Source organism: Rhinolophus sinicus, chromosome 3 (genome assembly GCF_057876585.1).
Source record: "Rhinolophus sinicus isolate RSI-liver-muscle chromosome 3, RSI-T2T, whole genome shotgun sequence".
Lineage (NCBI taxonomy): Eukaryota > Metazoa > Chordata > Mammalia > Chiroptera > Rhinolophidae > Rhinolophus > Rhinolophus sinicus.
The window spans coordinates 190637584-190662305 of record NC_142503.1 but is presented as its reverse complement, the minus strand read 5'-3'; the positions used below and the strand labels follow the sequence as shown (position 1 = coordinate 190662305).

Genomic DNA, 24722 nt, shown 5'->3' with positions numbered 1-24722 from the left:
ACCTCAGTCCAGTTCTGGGATAGGAAATAAATAAGATGAGCCTGGAACACTTTTACTACCCAATTGCAAGGACACTACCCAGATTTATTGGGTCAGGTTAAAAGCATTCAGGCCAAATATGGGACAATTTGAATTTCAAGAAGGATAAAAATTGCAACAGACTCATCAAGTATGGTTAAATTCATGAGTTCTAATTCAGTATCTAGCAAAGTAAATAAAAAGAAAGACCCAAACATTTATCCTACTTTTACTATGTGAACTGGAAAACCAAATATGAGATAAAAAGGAAACACCTCCCTATAAAATTATTCCAGTGAATAAATGAACATGTAGTAAAGAATTAGAATGTCACCATTTTGTAAACTCTCAGTGAATTAACGTATCTAACTATTGAGCATCAAGGGCTGCTAACATCAAAAAAAGAGTGACAACCAGACGCCATGTGCCTCCTGACAGAAGAGTATGCGTGCCACTGACAAAGTCTTGCAAAGGGATGAATCTGAATTGGTCACACCTCGAAATCCAGCTGCCAGTTGCAAGAAATACAGAGAACAAAGGAATGTATCTCATTGTCCCACGACTGTGCAGATTTCCGTCCCATGGGAAACTCTACAGGTCAAGCAGTTTAGGTTCTTTAACAGGTAAATTGTAAGGAAAAGAAAGAGGTCGGAAGAGAACCTGTAAGAGAGATTTTAAAGACTCATCAAGTAAGAAAAAAAAGTGGCAAGACATAACTGTAGTGTAGGGATACACACCGGAGTGATGAAGCCATAGGAAATGGAATGAAGCAATAGCTGTAAAGTCAGGTAGCAGGTATCTTTGGATGGAGGTAGGGGCCTGTTAATTGGAATGGGGTGAATGACAGTGGTCCTTTTTGTTTGTTTGTTTTTCGGTAGTAGTTACAAAGATGTTTGCCTTATAATGATTCCCTAGGCGATATATTTGTTTTATATGGCTTTCTGTATCTATATTTTATACTATACAGAGGTTAAAAAGGAATGGGATGGGGTCAATGAAAGGTAGGCTAGAACAATGCCCAGCAGAGGGCAGAGGAGGGGTCCCTGCACTGGGAATCGAGAGGCCAGGGTTCTAGTCCTGCCCCACTACTCACGGAGCTGTTGGGCAGGCCTCTCCCTTTCCCTCCCTGGGACTCAGTTTCCCTCTCTGTCAATTGAAGATAATGAAGTCCAGCCTGCCCCACTATTGGTGGGAGAACCATCTGGAACAGTGGGCTGGGAGATGGCATGTTTGTGTCATTTCAGAAGATGATGATGATGGCTAGCATCTACTGAGCGCTGGCTGTTACCCTCCTGTGAGTAGCAGGTGTACAGCTGGGTCTCCCCCTGCCCTAGCGTGTGAGGACCCCGTCTCTGTCCTGAGGAGCTGAAAGCCTCTCGGGCTTTCTTGATAAGAAAGTAAAATAACTTTTAATTATCTTGTTAGTGGTTTATTAGTAAATGTTAGCTCTTCTGGATGGCTGAAAGGGGCTTTAAAATAGCTTATTCCCCTGAACAAATTAAATATTCTCCCCACAGATCACACTTTTCCTGCCAATGTGCTTAGAAAAGCTTTTTTTCTATAGATGGTGCTAAGGTACAGTTGAGCTCACCATAGAGTGAGTCGTTGTGAATTTTGATGGGGAAGGACCAAATAAATAAGGCATTATATGATGAAAGAATTTAACATAGGCACTTGTCCTAATGACTGGTGGACAGACCCATGTCTACATTGTCATCATTTTGTCCCTGTTAGTCCCTTTGCCTGACACCGTCTTACTTCAGTGTTTCCACTGTGTCGCTTCGACCACTCCACAGAAATTCTGCTGTCTCTCCCTTTGTCATCCACCCTCACTGGGAAGGGCCATGGATCCCATCCCTTTAGAGCCCAGTGTGTCCAGGTAGAGGCTTCATGTGTCCGTTGCTGCTCCCAACCTGTCTTGCTTCTTTCCTGCCTCTGTGATGCTTCTGTGTCGTGGGAGTTAGTCACAGTTCCCAGTTTGTTTGTGGGCTTTTGCATGGCAGGAGTCATCTTCAGCTTTTCTAGGCACGGGAATCAGATTGGGCCTGGGTTCAAATCCCAGCTCTTCTGTTTGTGGGCTGTGTGATGATCGCGTGCCTGTTACATAATTTCTCTGAGCCTTTGTTTCCTCATGTGTAAAACTACAGAAGCTGCTAAGTAAACACTTGTTAGTTGAGAAGAAAATTTTGACATAATGTATAGTAGAAACCAATTCTGATTTTGCACTGTTTTCTGCTAAACCAAAGGTACGTGAACATATTAGTGGCTGCTTTTGGCTTTTACCCAATAAATGTGTATCTGTGGACTGGAGGCCAGATGGTGGGTGGTGGGAGGTAGCAGGTGGTTGGTGAATGGGACGATTCACATGATGTTGAGTGTTGGGCCAGGAGCCTTACAGGTACCCTATTATCCAGGCATTAGGGGTCGGCATTAGCCCCATTTTATGAGGAAATAAGCACAGCATCGTGAGGCCAGCACCTGGTGTTCCCCACTTTGCCATATTTCCAGGGTCTCACATTCCATTCTCCCTTCCTTTTCTTCCTATCATGGTCACTCTCAGCCTTTGCTCTTTTCTATCCCCAACTTATTAGCCTTTCCCAGGCCCAAGCAAGTTGGGGCATGACTCTCGAGAATACGTGAAAATCCCGAAGAGCACCATGCTGCCTCAAACCGAGCAAAACTGCTTTATTTCCCCAAGAGCAACATTGGAGGCTTTTATTTACGAACTTAGTGGCACAGCCTCTTCTTTCCCCATTGAGTGTATCTGGCCCCGGTTTGAACAAGACACCTTAGGCAGGCCTGGGGCCCGGGCACCCCTCACAGGTGCTGCCACTTCCCGCCCTCTCACAGCCTCTCTCCACCCACGTTTGCCGCCTGCTTGCCTCCTGAAGCTATTCGGACCAATGAGCCCTGTACACTTAAAGGTCTTTTAGTGTTCTTTATGAAACTGAGTACCTTGGATTTTTTCTCAGTAGTTAGAGCTTTTGAAATATTGTCCCCAGAGGTTGTTTTGGAAATGCCATTCCCCTGTTTTCTGCTAATTGAAATGGAAGTGAACATTGCACTCTTATCCTTGCACTTAACTTTCAGCTCAAGTACTGTGTCCACCCCTGGATGTCCTTTCTGCCTTTCTCTCTCTCCACAGCGCAGTTGGCTGCATGGACAGGGTAGTCAGAAGTCCTTTTACCTATGTGACTTTGCTGCTTAGAATTGATGAATGTTTGAAGTCATATTGTTAGCGTACCATTTCTACCTCCTAGACTATCTTCCTCGTACTTTATTATTGACTTTAAAAAGGAATATTAAATTTGCCTGGTGCTCGTCAGTGTTCCGTGTAATTGTATCCCTTCCTATGAAGCACGTCATTTGGAGCCCCGGCCACTCCTGTTCTCCTCATGCTAAATGTGCCTATCTCCCAGTTCCAGCTGGATCTTCGGTGGCAGTAAATGATGTTGGTGCTTAGCTCTTCTCTTGTCAGTGTTGTATTACACTCTTATAAAACTCTAGTGAGTGGGGGCGGCTGGGGTTAGCCCAGTTGGTTAGAGCGAGGTGCTCTGAACAGCAAGGTTGCCAGTTCAATCCCCGCATGGGCCACTGTGAGCTGCGCCCTCCACAACTAGATTGAAAGAACTACTTGACTTGGAGCTGATGGGTCCTGGAAAAATACACTTAAAATAGATAAAAGTTTAAAAACAAAAACCAAACAAACAAAAACCTCTAGTGGTTCAACAACCCAGACCACCAATTTGAGGCACTAAACCACCTGCAGTGGCTCAGCCACCCAGGTTCATATTTTTTAGTTTGGAAAGAGCCTTGTCAATGGATTCAGAACAATCCCAAATGTTTGCCGTATGGATTGAGGCAGAACAAGGATTCCAGTGCCAACCCCCTCGGTTCCTCTACTTCATCCGTGTTGTATTTGTCCCTGCCCCTCCCCCCGTGGCCTTCGGGAGAGACTCTGCACTCCAGCACTCTTAGGAGATGTCCCCATCGCTTCCTGGGACAGTGACCACAGGGCCCAGAGAAGGAGCTTTTCTCCATCCTCACCTGACCTCAGTTATCCTTTGTCATTGAAGACACGTAGGCTTTCAATACATAGTGAAGTGAATGAATGGCTCCAACTAGGGAACGCCTTTTTTATTCTTCAAAATTAAATGACTCCAGAGAAGTGAAACAGACTTTCGTGTTCTGCAAATTGACTGGCAGGTAGACTCCAGAATCCCAAACCTGTCTGAGTAATGGCCGAGTTTTGAGGATAATAGTAATAATACTGGTGAACACTGGAAAACTGCTTACTACATATATTAATTCATTTAATTCTTGCAGCCAGTCTGTGAGGTGGGTACATTTATTACCACCGTTTTACAGAGTGAGGAAACTGAGGTGCGGGCATTTTCCCAAGATCAACAACTAGTGAGTTGCAAAGCTTCGATTTGAGCCCATACAGTCTGGCTCCAGAGTCCCTCCCTGTTCTATTCTGTGTCTCTAAGTCTAAGTATGTAGATAAGGACGTGGATCTCCAGGTGAAGAGCAGCCCTTATAATTTAGGTGCTGGTTTGTTTGTTATAAGTGTTCTCAGGTTGAGGGGTTCAACTCTGTGTTAGATACTGTTTGTCCTCTAGGATTCAGTTGAGCGTCGTTACAGTACAAGTTCACGAGGAAGCATGTTTGTTGGCTGGCTCACGGTTGCATCCCCTGTGCACAGTAGGCCTTCAACATCCATTTTTTGAATGGGGATTGATGGCCTTTGCCCGATTCCCAGAGGTGGTGGGGAGGAAGGACATGGCATGGGGCCAGCCGGCCATTGTGTCTGTGTTTCCTCAGAGACCCGGGTTGGGGGCGGGGAAGGAGCCGCTAGCAGGCTGGCTTGTGCCTTTGCCGGAGTTGTCCTCTCGTCACAGCCGTGCAGCTTTGCTCTGTAGCCTTTCGCGCGCCATGTTGGAAGGAGCTGTTCCATGTCCCTGTCGCGGCTCCAGAAGGCTCGCTGTGCCCTGTGTGCCTTATGCCCCCGCCTCCCGGTCCACAGCGCCTGCTCAGTGTGCTGCCTGCCGCCGGGCCAGCCGACCAAAATGCCCGATTCACTCTGCTTTTGTCACGAGGAAGCCTCCGTTGCTGAGATAGTCAAAAAAATGTTGTTAAGCCTAGTACAACTCTCATTAGGTTTGAAATGAGACTTGGGAAGCTTCGCCTGCCTGTTCACATCCCAGCGTGGATGGTTGTCACACCCTCCGTCACTAAATCTAGGCTGCAGCTGGCTCGCTCCGTTGGTCAGAGAGAGTCCTTTGCTAACGAGGCCAAGGTTGTGGGTTTGATCCCTGGCCCCAGACTGCAGCAGCCATCTGTCTTCACAAACGCGTGTCACTGGATACGAGGCGAGGAGTGTGCACAGAGGGAACAGAAGCCGGAATCCATTCTGGGAAAAAGCAGCTCCCTGACAGCCGGCCAGAAGTGTCCTTTCGGACTGTGGAGGATGTATTTTTCTTCTTCCACTTTACAGCTCTGGATATCTGGTTTTGATTTCAGACTTTTCTAAGTAGATGCTACGAACAGTTATACAAATGAAAGAGAAGCAGTGCCCCAGCCTGAGAGCTAAGAGAAATTGACCTAGAGGTGCACGCTCTGTTTCTGTTTTTCAAGTGTTCTAAGAGTTGACAGTGTCCAGGATGACAGTGAGCGTATCTCATGAGGGAAGAAGTACCTGCTTTAGTCGTCCCCTTTGTAATCAAGAAAATTCTTTTCAACAAGGAGGACGGGAAAGGGATTTCAGAATATAAGATTGTGCTCGCTCTTTTCTTTGGTGGGGGAGCGGTGGTGGGTACACAGCTTACTAAGTGTCGCTGGGCGTCTGGTTGGCTCTGTGAGGCAGTTGGAAAAGGAGAGGTGGGTACCAAGAGAGCGTGTGTTCTCAAGATGATCACAGTTTGGTGGCAGACAGACATAAATACAAACGGAAATCAGTGTGTCAAATGCAGTCAACACTCAAAACAGGTGCAGATCCTGGGAGCACCCAGGAGCAGTGCCTTTGCCCTCCTGGAGAAGCCAGGGAAAGGTTCCCGAGGGTAACCTTTGACTGGGTCCAGAAGGATGACCAGAAGTTCCTCAGGACACCTCAGGCAGAGAGCAGCACGTGTAAAGGCAAATGGGCAGCAAAGCTTCCCTGAAATGTATGGCAGACTTTTTAAAATCTCAAAATCCTCATTATCTACACAGCTGTCTAGAAACTGCCAAGCCAGGCTTGCCCAGGGATGTCACTTGGTACAGATGTGTCACTGCTCCCCCAGGCAGCCATGCGACAATGCCACCAATTGCCTATGAGATGTGTTCTGTTTAAGAGAGTGCTTTGAAGTGTTGCCTGCTCGTCCATGTGCAGTGAGAAAGCAGGGGACAGGTAACAGCTAGAAAACGTGTCCCCTTGTCGTCTTGCCTCATTTGGTTCATCGTAATTCTGAATTGCATTCATTCAGTAAGTATTTTCTGTATGCCAGGCTCTGTTTGAGGGGCTTGGGATATGTCAGGGAGCAAAACAAAGATCTCGGTCCTCAAGATGCTTACGCTTAGTTTCTTAAGGGGGATGTGAAGCCATGTAAGCCCCCAGAGGCAGGGATGGTGGCCCTTGTTCACCAGTGTACCTCAGGGGCGAGCCTAGGACCTGACACCTAATAGTGCTCAATAATTGTTGAAATAACATACTGCTTAAGAGCTTCTGGAGTGCTAATTGGTAACAAAGAACATGGAAAAAGCCAAATAAAGTGATTTAGTGTGTTGACTTGTTCTGGAATTGATCTTTAGTTATAAAGTTCTCAACCACAGAGAAGGAAAAAAAATACTAAACATACTCTAGCAAGGGTACCTTTCCCTTGTCATCCAGGAATTTGACGTCCAGTATAAAAAGTCTTTTATTCACATCGGAGCTTTGAGTTTTGCATGACAATGACAGTTGATATTGAATTTAAGTGTATTGGTGGCCTGGGCCAAACTCTGAGGTCAGAAGATAATTTGGAAGGACTAGTGAAGGGGAAGAATTGTATTTCCTCACCGTACTCCCAAGAAATGAAGAGAAATAACACAATACATTGAACTTGCTGTTGAAGTAGCCACCCATCACGAGGTGACATGGTTCTCAAATCTCCGAGTTTCCCCCAGCCTTGGTTTTCCATTTTGATTTTGATTTTTGGAGCTCTGGCTTCCCTCCCATACACATTCCCCCCCTGGGTTTGATCATACAGCGGCCCAGGTGACAAGTGTGAAGGAGCTGAGAATGTGGTTCAGAGTCACAGAACAGAACAGGACAAAGCCAGGCGCTGCTGCAGCCTTGTACGTAAGAATGTAAATTTCAGACACCAGCTTTCAAAAGTGCTGCTGCAGGGCCCAAGGGGAGAAGAGGGAGGCCACGTGCTGGCGAGCCAGTGCCCTCCCTGGGTGTCTGTAGGAAGCCATGCTTCTGCAGTGACCTAAGGGCCAGCAGACAAGACCTGGAAGGAGGGGATTCAGAAGGAGGAGGATGAAACCAGATAGAAAAGGGAGACGAGAAGAGAAAAATGGAAGTAGGTCAAGGGAGGAGTAGAATGTGTCTCTGTGAGAAGTGAGTGGGCTTTCCTGCCAGAGACAGAGCAGTAGGGTGCTTGGGTTTAAACCCGAGCTAGGCTGTGGGACACTGGCCTGAGCTCTCCCTACTGGGCGGGGCACAGGCAATGATGCTGGAACGTGAAAGCGGGCTCTGGCCTGCTTGTCAGGCGGAGCAACCAGCTGGTGCTCGCGGTCCTCGCAGACCCTTTCTCCTTGGTAATAGCTGAGCTGTGTGGGAACTGTTCCAAGTGGAGGGAAATGCACCCCAGCTCAGGAAGCTTGCCGAAGCAAGGTACAGGAGGTGAACCCCCAAGTTCTGACAGTTCGCCAAGGTACCTGCTGCTCAAATGTTGGCAGGAACATTCATTCTGAGAGTAGTTTACCATAATGAATTCTGACATCATTGCACTCTCCGTCAAGGGTGTTGAAATGGAATAAGTGACTAATGTCAGGGGTCTGTGGAAACCCTCAAAACCAGGGACGTTCATTGGCTCTGGCTCTTCTCTTCATTTTGAGTGGAGTTTTTAAGCAGTAGTTCCTGCGAGATATTTAATGGATCTCAGCATTTTAAGAATAAGCTAATAGTTCAGAGACATAAAAGCAATCGTGTGGCTTTTGTTTACTTCTCTCAAATTGGGTTATTTCATAGCAGTTAGAATGTAATTCTTGTAAGTTAATTTCCTTTTTTGTTCCTTTTCTGTCATAATTATTCATCTAGATTAAATATTTTTCTGCTGTTAACAGTGACAGTGATTGGTTGAATAAAATTATGTGACTAAAAAAATATATGAATGGCGTAGGCATCAATGAGAATTATATGTTTTTGCATTTGGGATACTTTTTCCTTTTCTAATATTTAAAATGTGCAGTCTTTCACCTCCAGTTCCTCCTCCTTCCTGCTGTCAGACTGACCTGTGGTTGGACCACCAGCCTCATGGTTGTCCGTTGGTGCCACACTTATTTGACTTAGCACAGCCCCAGAACTACTGAGACATTCTTGGTTACTGTGGAGTCTTTGTTTGCAAGCGGGATTCTTACCCGTTTGTGGAAGAATTTTATTCTGAAGCCTAAGCTCTCTCCAGAAATAAACTAGAAACAGTTTGAGAAAAACTTGTATCTGCTTCCAAGGCAACATCGGGGCTTTGGGAATACGCCCTCACTTGCTGCTGCTGGTTTTGCCTTATCATGCGTGTGACATCCCTTCCGTCCAAGAGACTTCCTCCAGTTCTCCACCAGAGGGCCCGGGTGCTGCACGGCAGAAACCAACCAGGTGCCTCACAGGGGAGGGAATTTCTCTATCCATCATTTCTCTGGTAAGGCAGCCGAGCCATTACCCTCGGACACCGGAGTGCTTCATCTGGGCCAACAGGATTTTCTTTCCAACTCTGAACCGGTTCCTAGGAGTAGCTCATTAGCTGTGATCACTGGAATGCAGGAAATTTGTATTGTGTGTATATATATTAAGTAATTTGCATATTAATGATTTTTAAAAATGTAGACCTGAGCTCTTGTATTCATATTTTGTTCTTTCTTCAAGAGCTGCACTTCGGTTTGAAAACTTACATTTCTTTAGCCCAGGAAGGCGATCGAGTAGGGTAGAAAGCTCTTGGCTCGCTCTCTTGCTAGGTTTGTGAACCACAGCAAACCATTTCACTTCTGTGTCACAGTGATCATTTATAGCTAGAATATTCTGTGCTTCCGTAACTGCATCAGTATCTCATTCTTCAAGGAGGAGGGCACAGGGACATTCTGGATGATCAATTCCTACCTCGTGCCTTCCCTGAGTTAATCATGTTTAGATTTGATACTGCCTATTCAAGGCCTAATTTCCACCCTGGTAAACAGCCCTCTAAACCTACGTCTCCACTTACGTTGTCTCAATCCCACCCCTATTTCACACAGTTCAAAATGCTATTCCTTTGGTACGTAGTAGGAGTTTAGTCTTTGATTCTGGAATAAAATTAGACTATGGTGTCCTACCCATCCCTTCTTCAGCTGTAACTGTTTCTTTCCCTCCCGTGTTACTTAAGAGAACCGCGCGTCACTCCAAAGCAAATGTACTTTGTTGCCTGCGAACACAGATCCCATTAAAATAAATGAAGAGGAAAGCAAAGTAGATTGCATGTCCCAGGGCCTGTTACCTAATTTTTATTCACGTCTCTGTTAGATTGCCTTTAGCGTCGCTTGGAGTCCCGAGCTCAAGCTTCCCTTTTTATGCCACCATAAAGCTTCTGGTCTGATATCATCTGATATGTGTGGGTAAGAGGAATATGAGAGTATTTATGTATCTCTGCCAATAAACCACTACCTTCAAGTTCTGGGGCTGTTCTTGTGAATGAGAGTCCTGGGATGTCACGTAGGTATAAGATACGAATTAATAGTCCTTGTGAGTGCTTGTAACGTACAGAACCCACATTCAGTTTGATTTAATACCTTTGTGCAATTTAAAATGTCATCCAAGAAGAGAGCCAAATACCTAGAGCTTCTGCCACAGCCTGCAGGGCTGGCTGACAAGTTTGCACCGGCTGACCTGCTCTGCGGCTTTTTGGAAAGATGAGATGTGTTCTAATGAGCAAGTTATAAATATCACCAAGTTATGTCATAGGTGGTAGCAGAGCTCAATGTGAAAGGACTGGCTGGGAAGTGCTCCCAGCTGAACAGGACAGGCACAGCTTTCGGAGAGGACGAGTGGGGCCTGGATATATCGACCAAGATGTTACTAAAGAATTATTTGTCCCTTAATAAAATGTGTCACCAAACATGTCTCTGTGAGGTGTGTGGGGGATGAGATGAGATGTGTTCTGATTACAGTCAGGCAGCTCCAGGTTCCATGTTCATACGCTCCCTTGCAGAAGGGGCTTTTGACCCTTTGCTGCTTTTGACAAAAAAGAAAGTGGAAGGGGGAGCGGTGGCTTGATGGATTTCCCGGACAGTGATTTATGTTCTCAAAGATGCAGAGTGGTTGCTTGGTGGAACCCCTCATTTTTCATTCCTTTTATCTTTGTCTTGCCCATGAAATCGCAACTTATAAGAAGCCTGTACCCACATTGCATGCAGTGCCTTGTTGATATTCCAATACCCCTTTTACCACCAACCTTTTAAGTGAAAAGAGATTTCAGTACCGCTCAACAGAGCAGGAAAACTACTGAGCCATTATAAAGTTGGAGGTAGACTCTTACAAGGTAGTTTGCTTTTGTTTGTTCGTCTGGCATCAGAATTGATTTTCCGACTTTTATTTTCTTGAGAAAATTTGATTGTGGAAACACAGAAAAACATCAATCCACGTCAAAATTTTCAGAGTTGAACAAAGATGGACAGATATGTTCAGAATAATTGTTTGCTTAAGATCTAGCCAACAGCTTTTATGTAGACAAAAATGCATTGAAATATGTGTATAAAATATTTAATATTAATACACACCAGATGGAAACCCTGTCAAATTCTGTATGTACACAGGAACTTGACAAGAGGAGTTGGGAGATTTAGAGAGCTCCTCAGAGCAGTTGAAACGAGAACAACTCAAAACCTGCGAATGGTAAGTGTGATTAACGACTTGATTGAAGCCCAAAGGGCCCTTCAGGTGTTTGCTCTCTGTCATATACAATACTTTACTGAGATACAGTTTACGTACCATGCAATTTACCCACTTGTAGTCATTCGTTTTTAGTACATTCACAGAATTATTCAGCCATCACTAATATTTAATTTCAGAACATTTTCATCACCCCAGAAACTCCATACCCACTAGCTGTTCCTTTTCCCCAGAAACTGCCAATCATTCATGTACTTTCTGTTTCTACAGGTTTGCCTATTTTGGACATTTCATATAAATTTAGTCATATAATATGTGGTCTCTTTGTGACTGGCTTCCTTTACTTTAGCATAATGTTTCAAGGTTCATCCATGTTGTAGCCTGTATTAGTACTTCTTTCCTTTTCATTACCAATAATAATATTCCATTGTGCAGATACACCACATTTTATTTATCCATTCATCAGTTGATGGATATTTGGGTTGTTTCCACTTTTTGGCTATTATGTGTAATGCTGCTATGAACAATCTTACGCAAGTTCTTGTGTGGATATATGTGTTCGTCTTTCTTGGTTATATCCCTAGGAGTAGAATTGCTGGATCCATGATAACTATTTTTAACACTTAGAAGAATTGCTGGACTCTTTTCCAAAGTGGTCACACCATTTTACATTCCCACCAGAAGTTCTGAGGGTTCCAACTTTTCCATATCCCTGACAACACTTATTATTATCTGTCGTTTTAGCTGTAGCCATCCTACGGGGTGTGAAGTGTCGTCTCATTGTAGTCTGGTTCTACGTTACCTGATGGCTAATAATGTTGGGCATCTTTTCAATTGCTTATTGGTAGTGCCGTCTCTTGAAGCATAAGAAATGCATCTTGTAAGGCAGGTGGAATGGAAGCCCTCCCAGGTGCCAGTGTGGTGAAAGGGTTGTTTATACGCCTGTGATTCATACCAAAACCCAGACAGAGCAAAGCAGATTAGACCCTGAGGAGTACCTAGTTGTGTGACTAATTGTATTGGTGATAAAATTTAGAAGAGAAATATAAACGCTCGTAAAATAAACTGGTTGATCAGCAGCTTGGTTTTCCTGTTGACTTGAGTTCTCTGTCTTCCGTTTCGATCCTTTCACTTTCATGCCTGGCGAGGCTCCTTAATTACACCTCCATAGCTCTCCTTTCAGAGCCATAGGCATTGAGTATTTGGGTGCAGGCCTGGGGCTCGCTGGTAGCAACCCCATGTAAGACAACAGTTTCTTTTCTCATCCATGTTGTTGTCCTCCTTGAAATGCTGTGAGAGAGTATTCAGTTGGGCAAGGCTGATGGATTCCTGTCATGGGAAATGAGGCAATATTCTTTGGTGTCTCCAGAGTTTCAGGTGCAAACGTACAACTGATGGGGCCAGATGGCTAAGCCATAGGCTTGCCTAGAATTAGTGGGGGGGGGGCAGGGGGTGAGAGAAGATGAGCAGCTTCACATACACACCCCACCAAGAACCCACTTGGTCTTCAGTCTTTATTAGATATCAGTGTGACTTATAGGTGCCTTGAGAAATTCAAACAAAACATTCTGATTTGTAGACATCTTTAAGGAAAAACCCCTGCAAAAAAGGGATAAAAGTTGTTGCCAAATGTCCTTTCTCTCAAATCAGTCTACTCCCAACATTCCATAAAACTTCTCAAATGGTCAGTATGAACAGCTTCTTCCAAGATTTAGAAGCACATTAAAAATAACTATTATATTAGCAAATGTTCTTACAATTGTTTTAAAAGCACATTTAAAAAGCCAACCTTTCAAAATTGCTTAAATGTGAAGCATTTGTTCATATTATTATTGACTCTTAAAAATATATACATATTGATTCATTAAGGAAATGAATGAATGGCTTTTCCTCATTAAAAGGAACAAGTGCATTGAGTGGACTGTTGGAATCTGATGCTGCTTACTTCAGTTGTTTTTCAGAATTAGAGCATTATAAGGTTTATGATTTTTAAATCAACGTATTTGAACTTATAAAAATCCTGTGACATAGGATTCTGAATAGAGATACGTTAGGAAGGAAGAGAGTTCTTAGATTTTTTCCCTTTTTTCTGAGAAGTGCAGTGAAAGGCTTCTAAAGAAAGTCTGGGTAGACTGGAGCTGCTCCTGGATGTTTTCAGCTGTTAACTGGTCAGTGTTTACATGAGGGGAGTCACTTCCCACTTTATGTTGTACTGAGGTTCAAGCTGACTTTTGGTCTTGCTTGATCATTGTCAAGTGACCTAAGTTAAACTGTTTCTAATTCCTTGAGCGCTGAGCCAAAGGTGTGCATCAGAATTCTTGGAGAAACCTTGAACAAATACCCATCCCTATGCCTGACGCAGCAGTGCCAGCCAAGGAGGTCTGGGGCAGGGCCTGAAAATCTTATTTCCTAGTTTCCACGGTGATTCTTTGCCACCCTAGTTGAGAATTGCCTGGTATCTTTTTTTATACTGGACATCAGAAAGCTTTTCAAGCTAATGCCATTCTCAATCCAGTGTTTCCATCAGCCTTAATAACGATGTGATTATTTTCAGATTAACTGTTAATTGTAAATTTGTGATATACTGATGAGATGGAAAAAATTGCCTTGTAAAACTCAGTCTGGTGTGAGACCATAGCAGAAAAGGATTTAAAAGTACATTTATAGAAACCCCACTCCTAAATAAATACCCTCGAGAACTGAAAGCAGGTGTTCAAACACTCAAACAAAAAACTTGTATACGAATGTTCACTGCAGCACTATTCACAACAGCTAAAAGATGGAAACAACCCAAGTGCGTATCAGCTGGTGACTGAATAAGCAAAATGTGGTCCATCCACACAATGGGATATTATAAAAAGAAATGAAGTACTGATTCATACGGCAACATAGATGAACCTTGAAAACATTTTGCTAAGTGAAAGAAGCCAGACACAAAAAGACCATACATTTCATGATTCCGTTGATATGAAATACTGAAAGTAGACAAATCTATAGAAGCGGAAAGCAGATTAGTGGCTCCCAGAGTCTGGAAGGAGGAGGAATGGAGAGTGACTGTTTAAAAGGGTATGAGTTTTCTTTGGAGATAATGAAAATGTTCTGGAGCTGGGGGTGGTGGTGGTTATACAACATTGTGAATGTACTAAATGCCATTGGATTATACACTTCAAATGGTTAAAATGGTGAACTTTATGTTATGTAAATTTTTACCACAATTTAAAATTACTTTTTTTTGAGATACAACAAAAGTGCATTTCATGACCAAATTTGTATATAAATGTTCAAGTCTTCTTTCAGGCCCATTTCCCTCCCTTCCTTCCTTAATTCAGAAGTCATATGACTGTTACCTACAGTTCTTAAGCCTTTAAGCTGCAAGCTAAATAGCACCTTAGTATAAAAAATAAAAGGTATAGATTTTGGTGAGCTTGCTGATAATTTCTCATAATCTGTTCTGAACTTCATTTGAGTTTTCAACGAGCACAGCCAAATATCCTTTCTAATCAGTAGGGCCCTGATGAGGTGATGACTTTATAATATGCAATCACATGAAAACCTCATTTTAAAAGTCTGTCTGATAGGTTAATATCCTGCGGGAAAATGAGATCTATCACGAGCTGTCTAGTGGTGGACAAGTCAATTGTTTAGGGCAGAAATTTTTATAATTTTAGAATCCCTCATGGCAGCTCTATCCAGAAAATGAAGTTCCTTGTTCATTTTTTTTCCTTTAACATTTTTTTTTCCCTCAGCTATAGTGAATGGAGGTAATTTTTGTCAGTCGATGCTTCTAGCAGAAGTCATTAGCTTATATGACTGCAGTGAGAGCAAAATGAAACTATAACGGAACGTTTAAGAAAACAGTTCAGGAACTGTTTAGGTCCTGGAAATTGTGTTCTTATGAGATCTTTACAGATGGCTCAACTGGGGATGATCGGAGTGATTTAATTTCACATTTTTGTAGACATTTAAAGCCAATGGGTCTTACTTGAGAATCATCAAGAAAATTTGCCTTTACCCAATGATTATCAGAAACCACTAAGCTAGTGATTTGGTTGCATTTAAGTTTCCTTGTGGTGTTTTAAGAGATTTCACATGGATGAACGCCTAGCAAAATTCTCTTCTGGAACATATTTATTTTTAAAAGGCTCATTCTCAGGGAAGATCAGCATTCTTTGTCTGCACCTTGCAAAGAGTGCTAAAACCTGTGGGAAAACCTGCTGGTTGAAGTTTTATTTTGCCACCTCTGACTGACTGTGGGGTATAGCCTGGTCCACCCTGTCGTGCAGTACGACTGTTTTCAGAGAGATTTTGTTTCTTTTATCTTTTTCTTTTTCTTTTTTTTAACCTCCTCTCTTCTTTGTCACTGGAAGATTCTGAGGTACATGAACTGATATGCATCCATCAACAAAATATTTCTGAGTAGATGCCACACGCCGCTCCCCTCCTCCATCACACATGGTGCTGTCCTGGGCAGTGGAGCTACACAGAGTTTGGGAAAGCATAGTGAGCGGCTTTTAACCTAGGAGGACGAGGTCCAGCTATTCCTGGGTTTTTACACCAAGAAAAGGGATGCCTGTTCAGCTTTGAAAAAAGGTCTTTCTTGAGCAGTAGCCAGAGTCCCTACTTGGCGTTCTCCATTGTACAGACCAGTGGAGCTTTCCGGCCGAAAGCCCAGGGTACCCGAGGGTCAGGCTCCCAGGTGCTGAGTCCCACGGTGGGACCACGGGGGACTGGCCCTTGGCGCTCAAAGAAGGAAGACATTCTAAAAATCTATAGTGGACATCTTCAATGAAGAGATTTTTTCAGGGATACCATCCTCTAGGCTGAGTGCCGGCTTTTTGCCAAGTTTGGGCTTTAGCAGGCATCAGTTGGGAGGAGATATTTGCAGTTCACCTGTTATTTGTAAGGGCTTTTGGAAAAGAGCTTAACTAAAATTTCAGTTGCTTTAGATATAAAAAACATGTTTAGTGTTCCAGCGTTCAACAGAGGCACGTGGCATTTGAAGGATATGAACTTGTTTAAAAAAGAAATTATTCAAATATCTTAGTGTCTTCTTTTTTGTCATCAACAGCTATAATATCATCAACAATTTTAAATTATGAGTCTTGGAATAGTGCCAAGCACAAAGTGATGACTGAAAAATATTTATTGAATAAGTGAATGAATAAATGGATGAATGAGTGAATGATACAAAATAGATCCATGGCTATGCCTTTGCTCCTTTGTGTTTCCAGACAATAGCGAGGCAGTTGGCGGAAATCTTGTTGAGGGGTATGTGTGAACAGAGCTACTGGAACCCTCTGGAGGACCCACCATGTCAGTCACCTCTGGACGATCCCCTCCGGAAAGGAGCCAACACAAAAACCTACACCCTCACTCGGAAAGCCCGCGTCTACTCAGGAGAGAAGTATGGGAGTTGATGTCCTCATTTGTACGTTAGGGGATGGGAGGGAAACTTTGGGAAAATTCAAGGGTGAGTAGAAATTCAAGGGTAGATTTTTCCACTGAAAGAGAACCAGGTGAGCAAGTCTCATTTACCAACTTAATGGAGATACCTCATTACTTCTCACACTTTTAGCAAATGTCTTTGTACCAGTGACGACATTTTACATAGGAAAATGCTCTCATTTTAGCCATTACTATTGATTGGTCTTTGGGATTGTCATTTAATTTATTAAAAGAACCACAGCATTATAAAGCAATCAGCGACAAAGCTATTTGTAAACCAGAGTTAACCTGTCCTCATTTCTTCAATTCTTTGATCCTTTTGTTTAAAAATTTGTTTGAAACTGAATTAACTATAAGGACAATTAAATAATTTGCAAATGATTCTAAGGTGATGCCTCTTTAGAACTTCTTAATTTTTTAAAGTTTTAAATTTGGGACTTGATCAGCTGTGAGGAAAATGGGCTAGTGAACCACTTAGTCTCTGCATGGGTCTTCCCCAGGTCAGGGAAGGAGGAGACAGGAGGGAGAGAGACCATAACACGGGTGACGAGACAGGAACGATCCTTAACTCATTCTTAATTCCTCCCCTCAGAGCCTTCACTTCCCACCTTTGCCTGTTCTTACAAGGACACGGCATGATAGCTTTTCAGAATCTCTGTATAAAGGAAAGGGGATCATGTATGAATAAATATGGAAACCCTCTCTGGTTGTTGTCAAATTGGAAAAATGGCTGAGAGACTGCAGGCTGTTGCTTCCGAGGCCCTAGAAAAAGCACTGATAGACATGGGGGACTGGATACGTACTACCTGTGTGGCTTCTGAAAACGTTTGTTGCATTGTCAAAGGGGACATCATTTCTCAAGGCAGCCACCGTTTAATCCTCTTAAGGTGACCTTGGCATCTTTCTCCTTCATCATCTTGTTCAGTTTGCATTTCTTGTATGGATTCAGACAAGTGAGCATATTGTTAACTTTTCCCCTCGGCTTATTTTAATTTAGTGTTCATCCTCCTTTTTCATGGCCTTGTTGAGCCATGAGTTTGCTTAATTCACAGCCTGTGTTTACTCCTTAGTCCTTACCTGGATTCTAGAACATCTGTTCTAGTAATTGCCAAACTCTCAATTTGAAAATGCTGACGCCCTCCCTATGAACTATTTAGAAGCAGATTTGGGTTCATTTTTAAGTGATATTTATATCTTAAAAATAGACCTTATTTATTTTTTTCTGCTTTAGGTGCTTCTTAATAGATATTATATAAGATGCCATATATATTGAAGAACTCAGTTCTTGCTCCCTCTCCCAGTCAAGGTAGACACGTGGCTGGAGCTCTGTGTCCGTCTGGGTGCTAGTCCAACGTGGCCACACTCCTGGAAGGTGACCAAGCGCACAGCGCTGACCACTTCTCCTTTATTTCTCGAACCACTCTGTCTTTGTCACTCCTCTGACACCAGCTTCCTTATCTGCCCCAGGAGAATTACGGAGGCAACATGCAGATCTAGTGGTTACTAGTTGAAGGGAGCATTCCCATACCAGAACTCGTTACTGAGTCACAAGTTTCGTTTCACACAGATACACGCAATTGATTTTTTTAACCGTTTTTTTTTTGAGATGTAATTCATGTACTATACAATTCACTCATTTAAAGTATACAGTTCAGTGGTTTTTAATACAGCCACATAGTTGTACTTCCATTACCACAATCAACTTTAGACCATTTTCGTTACCCCCAAAATAAACCCAGCACCCCTGAGCTGTTACCCTACCCCCATCCCTTACATTTTCATATGAATTTTTAGGGTCAGTTTATTCATTTCTGGAGGGAAAAAGACCACTGGAATTTTGAAAGGAATCGCATTGAATCTGTAGATCATTTTGAGTCGTATTGTTATCTTAACAATATTAAGTCTTCTGATCCATGAACATTTAGTTAGGTTTTCTTTATTGCTTTCAACAATTTGTAGTTTTCAGGGTATAAGATTTGCACTTCTTTTGTTAAACTTATTCCTAAGAGGTTTTTTTGGTGTGTTTGTGTGTGTGTGTGTGTGTGTGTGTGTGTGTGTGTGTGTGTGTGTTATTATTTTTGATGCTACTATAAATAGAATTATTTTCTTAATTTCATTTTTGGGTTGTTCATTGCAAATATAGAGAGATACAATTGATTTTCTTTATTGATTTTGTATCCGCAATCTTGGTGAATGTTATTCTAATAGTTTTTATATTCCTTAGGGTTTTCTATATACAAAGTCATGTCATCTATAAATAGAGATTTGTTTTTTTGTTTTTTTTTTCTTTCTAACCAGGATGGCTTTTAGTTCATTTTCTTCCCTAGTTGTCCTGGCTGGAACCTCCAGTACAGTGTTGAATAGAAGTGACAAGAGTGGGCATCTTTGTCTTTTTCCTGATCTTAGGAGGAGAAAAGCATCCAACCTTTCACCATTAAGTATGATGTTAGCTCTGGGGTTTTACAGATGCCCTTTGTCAGGTTGAGGAAGTTCCTTTCTATTACTAGTTTGAGTATTTTTATCATGAGAAGGTGTTTAATTTTGTCAAATGCTTTTTGCATCTATGGAGATGATCATGTGAGTTTTGTTCTTTATTCTCTTGATATGTTACATTAATTGATTTTTCAGATGTTAAGCCAACCTTATATTTCTGGGTAAATCCCACTGGTCATGGTGTATAATCCTTCTTATTTATTGGTGGGCTTGATTTGCTAGTATTTCATTGAGGATTTTTGCATCAGTAGTCATAAAACACACTGAGCTGTAGTTTTCTTTTTTTGTGATGTCTTTTTCCAGTTTTGGTATTAGGGTACTAAGCCTCATAGAATGAGTTGGGGAGTTTTCCTTCCTCTTCTATTTTTTTGAAAGAGTTTGTGGAAAATTGACATTCATTCTTTTTAGAATGTTTGGTAGAATTCACTAGTGAAGCTGTCTGGTCCTGGGCTTTTGTTTGTGGGAAGCTTTTGAAAACTACTTCAATCTCTTTACTTGTTATAGGTCTATTAAGATTTTCTATTTCTTCTTGAGTCAGTTTTGGAAATTTGTCTATTTCATCTAAGTTATCTAATTTGCTAGTATACAATTGTTCATAATATTTCCTTATCAATTTTTTTTTATTTCTGTAAGGTTGGTAGTTATGTTCCTTCTTTCATTTCTCATTTTAGCAATTTAGTTTTCTCTCTCTCTCTTTGGGTCAGTCTAGCTAAAAAGTTTGTCAAATTTTGTTGATCTTCTTGAAGAACCAAATTTTGGTTTTGTTGATTTTCTCTATTGTGTATGTACTTTCTATTTCATCTATTTCTGCACTAATCTTTATTCCTTCCGTTAATACCATAGTTTTTGACTTTCTAGTTTTGCATGTTCACAATCCTGCTTCTGGTTTATTAGTTAAGAGAGAAAACCTATTGAGTTATACTTGTCTTGAGGCTTCTTTATTACCAAGGCAGAACTATCTGATCAATGAACTCTGTGGCAAAAAGGACATTATCACCAATTCAGTTATGCTGGTTGGGAGGTGAAAAAGGGAATCCATAGATAACGATTAAACCCCATTTGGGCAGTAGTCCCAAACTCTGTCTCTTATGAGAAATATGAGTACAAAGCAAACCTTAGGTGGCACAGATCTTTCCAGCTTCAGCAGACCACAAAAATCATTCAGAATAATTGGTCATAATAGAATGTAACTGCAGCGAACTCTGCCAGAAAGTTTCACTCCCTGTCACTATGACCTGGAAGTGAACTGGAAACAGGATGCTTATTCTGTCCCCATCATGAATTTTAAAATGAAATAAAATGTTGACAATCCTAGACACAAAAGAGGGGAGGGACCACATGCCATGGGGCTCTTTAGTTCCTGTCTGCTTGGTCTTTCGGTGAAGATTTTGACTTTTATGTACTGCTTGATCTATTTTTTTTTCAGTAGGCTTTTTATTGACACCTACATTAAGAAAAATACACAAATCAGAAGTATAAAATTTGATGAATTTTTACCAAGTGAACACATCCAGGTAATTAGCATCCTGATCAAGAAATAGACATTGCTAGAATGCTAAAAGCCTTCTTTGTCCCCGCTCCCAAGTACTACCCCCTACCCAAGGGTGAATCTATCCTGATTTTTATCACAATATTTAGTCTAGCCCATTTTTTAAATTTATACAAGTGGAGTCATACATTAAGAACTTTTTGTTTAACTTCTTTTGTCTAACATTGTATTTGAAAGATTTGCCCATATTTTTGCATATAGTTGTTGTTCGTTTTCATTGGTGCATAGTATTCCATTTTATTAATATACTCCAATGTGATGACCTATTTTATTCACGATGGACTTTTGAGTTGTTTCTCATTTGGGGCCAATAGGAATAGTGCTATGAACATTCTTATACATGTTTCATAGGGCACAGATATGTGCTTTTCAGTCAGGTATATTTTTCCTCGTATTCCTCCTTGTAAAATGCATTTGAGGTGGCTTAGATCATTAAACGCATAATTACACAAAGGAGATTTAAAACCACTGTTGTGCCAGGAAACGGATAATGAAAAGATTTATTGAAAGCTAAGAGTGCCAGATATTGTGCTGAAGTTCTTTGTAGGCCTAGGAGGAGAAGGTAATGATCGTGGAATACTAAATGTGGGTCTGAGCCTCCTGGTAGCCAATGCAAAGGTGTTTGGGATGATGAGGACACTGTTGACAGGATAAGGATGAGGGGTGTTGAAGGGTCAGGAAGACTACTTGGTGGCAGAACTGAAGCCATGTGAATGACCAGCTGTGCCACTTGCCGCTCTCTCCTCACCTCTTGTGCACACGGCCCACCTTGAGTCATCTGGCTCCCCAGGAACAAGGAAGCCCTCATGCAGGGTGATGTGCTTTGTGGGATTCACCCAGTCCTCCCAAAGCTCAGCTCAGTGCACTGGGGCAGATCTAAGTGAAGGGCCCCTCTTTTTTTGTCATGAGGACATGTGACCAAATGGATTGACAACAAAATGGAAGAATTATGTAGAAGCCTGAGTAATCCTCAGATTGGATCAGCTGATCCCTTATAAGCAAGAGGCACTCTTAATGCTTAATTTAAATCCTTTTCCTCTCTTGGAACCCTCATCCTTCCACATATACCTGGGACTGACATCATTTTCTGCCTTGGTGTATTTAACAGACAGTGTGACTTGAGGTGGGGTTGGGGCTGGGGATGCAGCCATTGTTGGCTTTGATTCTTTTTTTTTTTTTAATTTATTGGGGTGACAATTGTTAGTAAAATTACATAGATTTCAGGTGTACAATTCTGTATTACATCATCTATAAATCCCATTGTGTGTTCACCACCCAGAGTCAGTTCTCCTTCTATCACCATATATTTTATCCCCCTTAACCTCATCTCCCACCCCCCACCCCCCACCCCCCTTACCCTCTGGTAACCACTAAACTATTGTCTGTGTCTATGAGTTTCTGTTTCTCATTTGTTTGTCTTGTTCTTTTGTTGTTTTTGGTTTATATACCACATATCAGTGAAATCACATGGTTCTCTGCTTTTTCTTTCTGACTTATTTCGCTCAGCATTACACTCTCAAGATCCATCCATGTTGTCACAAATGTTCCTATATCATCTTTTCTTACTGCCGAATAGTATTCCATTGTGTATATATACCACAACTTCTTTATCCATTCATCCATTGAAGGACATTTTGATTGTTCCCATGTCTTGGCCACCGTAAACAAAGCTGCAATGAACATTGGAACACATGTGTCTTTATGTATAAATGTTTTCAGATTTTTTGGGTAGATACCCAGCAGAGAGATTGCTGGGTCATATGGTAATTCTATTCGTAATTTTTTGAGGAACCTCTACACTGCCTTCCATAGCGGCTGCACCAATCTGCATTCCCACCAACAGTCTATGAGGGTTCCTTTTTCTCCACAGCCTCTCCAACACTTGTTACTATTTGTCTTGTTGATGATAGCCATTCTGACTGGGGTGAGGTGATATCTCATTGTGGTTTTTATTTGCATTTCTCTGATGATTAGTGTTGCTGAGCATTTTTGCATATGTCTATTTGCCATTTGTATGTCCTCTTTGGAGAAATGTCTTTTCAGGTTGTCTGCCCATTTTTCAATTGGGTTTTTTGTTTTTTTGTTGTTGAATTTCATGAGTTCCTTGTATATTTTGGATATTAGCCCCTTATCGGAGGCACTGTTTGCAAAAATCTTCTCCCATTCAGTTGGTTGCCTCTTTATTTTGTCGATGGTTTCTTTTGCTGTGCAGAAGCTTTTAAGTTTCATATAGTCCCATTCATTTATTTTAGCTTTTACTTTCCTTGCCTTTGGAGTCAAATTCATAAAACACTCTTTGAACCCAAGATCCATAAGTTTAGTACCTATGTTTACTTCTATGCAGTTTATTGTGTCAGGTCTTATGCTTAAGTCTTTGATCCATTTTGAATTAATTTTGGTACATGGTGACAGTTAGCAGTCCAGTTTCATTCTTTTGCACATGGTTATCCAATTCTCCCAGCACCATTTATTGAAGAAGCTGTCTTTTCTCCATTGTATATTTTTTGCTTCTTTGTCAAAAATCATCTGTCCATAATTATGTGGTTTTATTTCTGGGTTCTCAGTTCTATTCCATTGGTCTATGTGTCTGTTTTTCTGCCAATGCCATGCTGTTTTGATTATTGTAGCCTTGTAGTACAAGCTAAAGTCAGGAGTGTGATACCTCCAACATTGTTCTTTTTTCTTAAGATTGCTTTGGCTATTCGGGGTCTTTTGTGGTTCCAAACAAACCTAATGATTTTTTGTTCTATTTCTTTAAAAAATGCCATTGGGATTTTGATGGGGATTGCATTAAATCTGTATATTGCTTTGGGTAATATGGCCATTTTAACTATGTTGATTCTTTCAATCCATGAGCACAGAATGTCTTCCCATTTCTTTGTGTCTTCTTCAATTTCTTTTAAAAAATGTCTCACAGTTTTCAGCATATAGGTCTTTCACATACTTGGTTAAGTTTATTCCTAGGTATTTTATTCTTTTTGCTGCAATTGCAGAAGGAATTGTTTTTTGTATTTCTTTTTCTGAGATTTCATTGTTAGTATATAGGAATGCAATGGACTTTTGTATGTTGATTTTGTAGCCGGCAACTTTACTGTATTCGTTGATTGTTTCTAATAGCTTTTTGGTGGAGTCTTTAGGGTTTTCTGTATATAGCATCATGTCATCTGCAAAGAGTGACAATTTAACTTCTTCATTCCCAATTTGGATGCCTTTTATTTCTTTCTCTTTCCTGATTGCTCTGGCAAGGACTTCTAACACTATGTTGAAAAGCAGAGGTGATAGGGGACATCCCTGTCGTGTTCCTGAACGTAGAGCAAAGGGCTTCAGTTTTTCACCATTAATTATGAGATTAGCTGAGCGCTTGTCATATATGGCCTTTATTATGTTAAGGTATTTTCCTTCTATACCTATTTTATTGAGTGTTTTAATCATAAATGGATGTTGTATCTTGTCAAATGCTTTTTCTGCATCAATTGATATAATCATATGATTTTTGTCCTTTATTTTGTTTATGTGATGTATCATGTTGATGGATTTGCGGATGTTGAACCATCCTTGTGCCCCGGGGATGAACCCCACTTGGTCGTTATGAATAATCTTTTTAATGCATTGTTGTATTCGATTTGCTAGAATTTTCGCATCTGTATTCATCAGATATATTGGTCTGTAGTTTTCTTTATTTGTGTTGTCCTTACCAGGTTTTGGTATCAGGGTAATGTTGGCCTCATAAAATGAGTTAGGGAGTACTGTCTGTTCTTCAATTTTTTGGAAGAGTTTGAGCAGGATTGGTATTAGATCCTCTTTGAGGGTTTGGTAGAATTCACTAGTGAAGCCATCTGGTCCAGGACTTTTGCTTTTGGGAAGGTTTTAGATGACTGATTCAATTTTGTTACTGGTGATCGGTCTGTTTAGATTTTCTAGTTCTTCATGGTTCAGCCTTGGAAGGCTATATGTTTCTAAGAACTTGTCCATTTCTTCTAGGTTATTGAATTTGGTGGCATATAGTCCTTCATAGTATTCTTGGATGATCCTTTGTATTTCTGTGGTGTCCGTGATAACTTCCCTTTTTCATTTCTGATTTTGTTAATTAGTGTCTTCTCTCTTTTTATCTTAGTGAGT

At 41.4% G+C, this 24722-nt stretch overlaps 1 protein-coding gene across 11 annotated transcripts in view; it reads left to right on the top strand.

The window, feature by feature from the left end:
* Positions 1–24722, top strand: part of TTC7B (tetratricopeptide repeat domain 7B) — a 239125-nt gene that overhangs the window by 80597 nt on the left and 133806 nt on the right. For 10 of the 11 annotated variants that reach the window (XM_074327043.2, XM_074327049.2, XM_074327042.2 and 7 more), the window contains 2 exons: positions 11041–11119; positions 16348–16520. The exons of the other annotated variant lie outside the window; for it this stretch is intronic. In XM_074327043.2, the coding sequence (XP_074183144.2) occupies positions 11041–11119; positions 16348–16520 (252 nt within the window). The remainder of the gene's footprint in view (positions 1–11040; positions 11120–16347; positions 16521–24722) is intronic. 11 annotated transcript variants of the gene reach the window in all.